This window comes from Entelurus aequoreus, linkage group LG13 (genome assembly GCF_033978785.1).
Source record: "Entelurus aequoreus isolate RoL-2023_Sb linkage group LG13, RoL_Eaeq_v1.1, whole genome shotgun sequence".
In the NCBI taxonomy this organism is placed as follows: Eukaryota; Metazoa; Chordata; class Actinopteri; order Syngnathiformes; family Syngnathidae; genus Entelurus; species Entelurus aequoreus.
The window spans coordinates 62,377,565-62,383,366 of record NC_084743.1 but is presented as its reverse complement, the minus strand read 5'-3'; the positions used below and the strand labels follow the sequence as shown (position 1 = coordinate 62,383,366).

The window sequence follows — 5,802 nt, the reverse complement described above, 5'->3', positions numbered from 1 at the left end:
CCCTGGTCTATGTTATTATTTTGCATGATTTGTCCTAGTGGGAGCATATACATGTTAAATAAAGTCGGCCCCAAGATTGAACCTTGGGGGACTCCACACGATACGTTGGTTGGTTCTGATACAAAGTCACCAATGGAAACAAAATAGTTCCTATCTTGCAGGGCCGGCCCGTGGCATAGGCCGTATAGGCAAATGCTAAGGGCGCCATCCATCAGGGGGCGCCACGCCAGTGCCACAAATGTTGGAGAAAAAAAAAAAAAAAAAAGTTGGTACTATTATTTCTAAATGCAAAAAATAATCCCACGTTAATTAAAATGCAAAGTAAAGCCTATTTAATAGAAATATTATTTGTTACAACATTACGCCCCCCTGCCCCCTATCCCTCCGCACGGTGTGCCCCCTCCCTTCCCGTATCATTACTCTTACCACATCAAAAAATCAACACAAGATGTCAAAACGGCCAAAACTGTCAGGTGCCCAGGGAAGAAAAAATAGAAAAGAAGAGGAGGAGAAACGAGAAAAAGACAGAGGTAGCAGGGAGGTAACGTTAGCCTACATGAAATTATTTGTCTGTTACAGAATGTGATAGTAACCTGGCTTTTTAGCATTAAGCTAATGTTACATGATTCGGCAATTGCTAATCAATAAATAGCTAGTTCTGTTTTAACGTCGGGTTAATATTGTGGAGGGGGCTAAATTGTTATGGAAAATAATAATGTAACGTTAGGTAATTACAGTACTCCCACCTTACATTCCTCAGGGACATTTGTATTAGATCTTTTAAGCAGGTGTTTTCTGTTTACATTGTTATTGCCTTCTGGTTAGCTAATGTTTGCCCTGCAGGTAATAGTCACTTTTCCACCCCTTTATATATTAGGTATAGTTGTAAGCCTAGTTGTTAAAGTGCACATCATTAATGTTGATTAAGCAATATCACATGAGAGGGAATGCTGTTTTTTAATTTGAGCACTGCTGTGATTCGGTTAAAGATAATCATAACATAACATTCTCATATAATATGTTAATTTGCTTTCTTTAAGTAAAAAAAAAAGGTCAAAGACAAAGCTATTCGGTTTCTTGTGAGTATATACACTTCACTGCCGATGTGGGGGGGCGCCACCTAAAATCTTGCCTTAGGGCCAGGCCTGCTATCTTGTAGATATGACTTGAACCAGCTTAAAACTGTTGAAAAACTTATTCGGGTGTTACCATTTAGTGGTCAATTGTACGGAATATGTACTGCACTGTGCAACCTACTAATAAAAGTCTCAATCAATCGAAAAAAAACAAAAACAACGTGACGTCCATTTTGCCGCGGAGCGAGGCGAGATGGCGGCGACTGCGAGGCACAGCGTGAAGTGGAAGACTTCTTCTACGAGTGGTGGTCGTGTGGTGCGACTGAAGCAAAAAAAAAAAAAAAAAAAAGCACTCATCCTGTCTCCAACTCTGTAAAGTATGGCTGACTCAGCCAAATTGTCCTGGAGTGTGTGTGTGTGTGTGTGTGTTTATGACGCACCTTCACTACACCCCACCCCCCCCCCCCCCCTCCAGCTTTCTCTCTCTCCCGCTGCAGCAGTCCTCATTTCTCCATCGGAGAAACGCTGGCTCGCCGCTTCTCCGCCGCATCCCTCCATCCAGCCGTCCTCCAGCCGATACATCTCCCCCGCCCCCTGCGGGGTTTGTCGGCCAGCTGATATCTCTCTTCGAGAGCGGCGAGGCTGCGTCGTCTGACACCAACAGCACGTCGCCACACCGCTTCATTTTTTTTTTCCCGCCCTGGAAGAGTGGGGGGGGGGGGGGACGACACACAAGACAGCCTGGCCAGAACTCCTTGCCATTCATTTTCCCTGGGACGGGAGGGGAGACGAGGGAGGGACTGGAGACTATAGGACCACCTTGGTGACGGACACATTTTGGGTTGTTTTTGTTGTTGCCTGTGACGGGGTTAGACCAGGACAACGTTCAGGTTTGGGAGACAAGACAGGTGGTGCCATGGCGTCGTTGGACAAGACCGGCTGGAGTGTGCCAAGACTGCTAGTTGCACTGCTGCTGGGTGAGTGACACTTTTTCTTGACACTATTAGTGGGTTTAAGTGGGTCGGTCCTTCTTTCGAAACATGTCCTCCTTTGACTTTATTCACTCAGACTGCGTCATCCAGCTTAATGACTCCTAACCAAATATGTGATGATGTCACAAATTATTCGCTAACTGCATCACAGTCTATAGGAAGTATGACTCTTAGTTCACTGCAATCCTTATCTGTGTGTGTGTGTGTGTGTGTGTGTGTGTGTGTGTGTGTGTGTGTGTGTGTGTGTGTGTGTGTGTGTGTGTGTGTGTGTGTGTGTGTGTGTGTGTGTGTGTGTGTGTGTGTGTGTGTGTGTGTGTGTGTGTGTGTGTGTGTGTGTGTGTGTGTGTGTGTGTGTGTGTGTGTGTGTTTGTCTCACCATCCTTGTGTGGACATACACTTGACAAACCACCAAGAAACCGAATAGCTTTGTCTTTGACCTTTTTTTTTTACTTAAAGAAAGCAAATTAACATATTATATGAGAATGTTATGTTATGATTATCTTTAACCGAATCACAGCAGTGCTCAAATTAAAAAACAGCATTCCCTCTCATGTGATATTGCTTAATTAACATTAATGATGTGCACTTTAACAACCAGGCTTACAACTATACCTAATATATAAAGGGGTGGAAAAGTGACTATTACCTGCAGGGCAAACATTAGCTAACCAGAAGGCAATAACAATGTAAACAGAAAACACCTGCTTAAAAGATCTAATACAAATGTCCCTGAGGAATGTAAGGTGGGAGTACTGTAATTACCTAACGTTACATTATTATTTTCCATAACAATTTAGCCCCCTCCACAATATTAACCCGACATTAAAACAGAACTAGCTATTTATTGATTAGCAATTGCCGAATCATGTAACATTAGCTTAATGCTAAAAAGACAGGTTACTATCACATTCTGTAACAGACAAATAATTTCATGTAGGCTAACGTTACCTACCTGCTTCCTCTGTCTTTTTCTCGTTTCTCCTCCTCTTCTTTTCTCTTTTTTCTTCCCTGGGCACCTGACAGTTTTGGCCGTTTTGACATCTTGTGTTGATTTTTTGATGTGGTAAGAGTAATGATACGGGAAGGGAGGGGGGCGCACCGTGCGGAGGGATAGGGGGCAGGGGGGCGTAATGTTGTAACAAATAATATTTCTATTAAATAGGCTTTACTTTGCATTTTAATTAACGTGGGATTATTTTTTGTATTTAGAAATAATAGTACCAACTTTTTTCTTTTTTTTTTTTTTCTCCAACATTTGTGGCACTGGCGTGGCGCCCCCTGATGGACGGAGCCCTTAGCATTTGCCTATACGGCCTATGCCACGGGCCGGCCCTGGTTGAACTCTCTACTCCCATCTAGTGCTAGAAATATTTTTTTCATCATTCTAGCTATAGTGGAAAGGGGGGCCCTCACAACCTACTAACCAAACATGGGTCCACACAAAGTAGGCAAGACATGTATGTGCGTGTGTGTGTGTTTGTATTTCTACCCTATACGGTTACCTTATTTATATTTGCATAGCATGTACTGTATATATTATTAATGTTGTAAATACCAATCTTTATATAGCTAGATAAGGTGGTCCTAAAGACGTATGCATTTTTTGGCGGTCTCAAGAAGGTAAAAAATACAAGAATGTGTGTGTGTGTGTGTGTGCTTGTATTTCTACCCTATAAGGCAGGGGTGTCCAAAGTGCGGCCCGGGGGCCATTTGCGGCCCACAGCTAATTGTTTACCGGTCCGCCACACATTATGGAAATGCTATTGGAAAAATAAAAAATAAACATTACAAAAAGTGGAATGAGGTGAAATCTAACTAGAAAAAAGTTGCAATGTTGACACAAAGCTGCCATGCAGGCTGCTTTTTTTTATTTTGTCTATCTTTAATTTTCTTTTTTTGCCATTGCTTAAAAAAAAAAAAAAATCAATGTTATAATGAATTATTAACCTATTCAAGGCTCCAATTATTTCAAATATTTCACTTTAAAATGTTTTATGTGGAAAATATTGCATATATTGTGTGGTTGCCATACAAAAACATCAACGTTTTCTTTGACAAAAGAGCATAAAACAAACAAAATAATAGTTAAACGTAAAATTGACAGATATATCTGAAGTTGATCTCGTAATTTAATTGTTGAAAGTACAAAAAAAACTAATACAAATGTATCACTTTGAGTGGGGCACCTTTTGTATCCTAAATATATTTAATGGGATTTTATTTATCTTTTCACTGTGATTACTCAAAAATAACAATGAATTAATATCAATGGTGTCTTGCATTATTGATGTTTTTAATGCTCTAATTACTTCACATTAAACAATGCTTTCTGAATGTTTTGGGAAGTGGGGGAAATACTGCATATTTCCGTTTTATTATGAAAAACAAAGTTGTCTTGACAGAAAAGGCATAAAACCTTTTTGTTTTTTAAAATTTTTTATCAACCTGAAGTTGATATACTGTAGAGATTTACTGTAAGCGTTAAATAAAATAAAAATAATAATAATTTGACTTGTTTTTAACATTTTAATGACTTCGACACTTTATGGCCCTAAAGCAGGGGTCGGCAACCCGCGGCTCCGGAGCCGCATGCGGCTCTTTGACCACTCAGATGCGGCTCAGCTGCATACTTGCCGACCCCCCAAATTTTCCCAGGAGACTTCTGGATCTCAGTGCCTCTCCTAGTTAACTCCCAGGGCAAATATAATCCTATTTTCACTCTGATTACTAAATTAAGGGCGTGCCCTGAATGCACTGCAGTAATTGTCCTCTATAGCATTTACAAACAGCGTGCCAGCCCGGCCACATGTTGTATGTAGCTTTTACTTGCACACGTTGGAGACAGCAAAGCATACTTAGTCATCAGCCACACAGCTTACACTGGCGGTAGCCGTATAAAACAACTTTAGCACTGTTACGTTACAAATATGCGCCACACTGTGAACCCACAGCAAAAAAGAATGAAAAACACATTTCTGTAGAACATCCCACCGTAACACAACATAAACACAACACAACCAATACCCAGAATCCCAAGCAGCCCTAACTCTTCCGGTCTAGATTATACACCCCCGCTACCACCAAACCCCCCCACACATCAAACCCCCGCCCCCTCCGTGCGTCGGTTGAGCGGAAGAGTTAGTGCTGCATGGGATTCTGGGTATTTGTTGTGTTGTGTTTATGTTGTGTTACAGTGCAGATGTTCTCCAGAAATGTGTTTGTCATTCTTTTTTGGTGTGGGTTCAAAGTGTGGCGCATATTTGTAACGTAACAGTGTTAAAGATTTTTTTTTACGGCTACCGTCAGTGTAAGCTGTGTGGCTGCTGACCTAGTACGCCAGCTGAAGCTGCATTCTACATGTGGTCGAGCAGGTACACTGTTTGAGCAGGCTGTAGAGGGAGCCAAAAGCAGTGCCATCATGTCCTGATATCCGGGAGTCTCCCGGAAATAATGAAAGGATTGGCAGGCATGACGCTATCAAGCGCCATTCATTCAAAACTCGCAGGCCGCGCTACTATCAAATTTACATATTAAAGTGCATGCCGGTGCGTGTGTCTGAGACCCCTGGTTAACATAGCACAAAGCAATTTAAGCTTTGTATGCGGTGTTTTTCATTTAAAATTTTGAATTTTTTTTTGTGGCTCCCATTATTTTCTTTAATTTGTGAAACTTGCCAAAATGGCTCTTTGAGTGGTAAAGGTTGCCGACCCCTGCCCTAAAGGTAAAAACAAAAC

At 41.5% G+C, this 5,802-nt stretch overlaps 1 protein-coding gene across 1 annotated transcript in view; it reads left to right on the top strand.

Moving 5' to 3' along the window:
- The first annotated feature begins 1,847 nt into the window (after nucleotides 1-1,847).
- Nucleotides 1,848-5,802, top strand: part of LOC133663575 (sodium channel subunit beta-4-like) — a 46,142-nt gene continuing 42,187 nt past the window's right edge. The window contains exon 1 of the mRNA XM_062068138.1: nucleotides 1,848-2,053. Within this exon, the coding sequence (XP_061924122.1) occupies nucleotides 1,993-2,053 (61 nt within the window). The 5' untranslated portion in view covers nucleotides 1,848-1,992. The remainder of the gene's footprint in view (nucleotides 2,054-5,802) is intronic.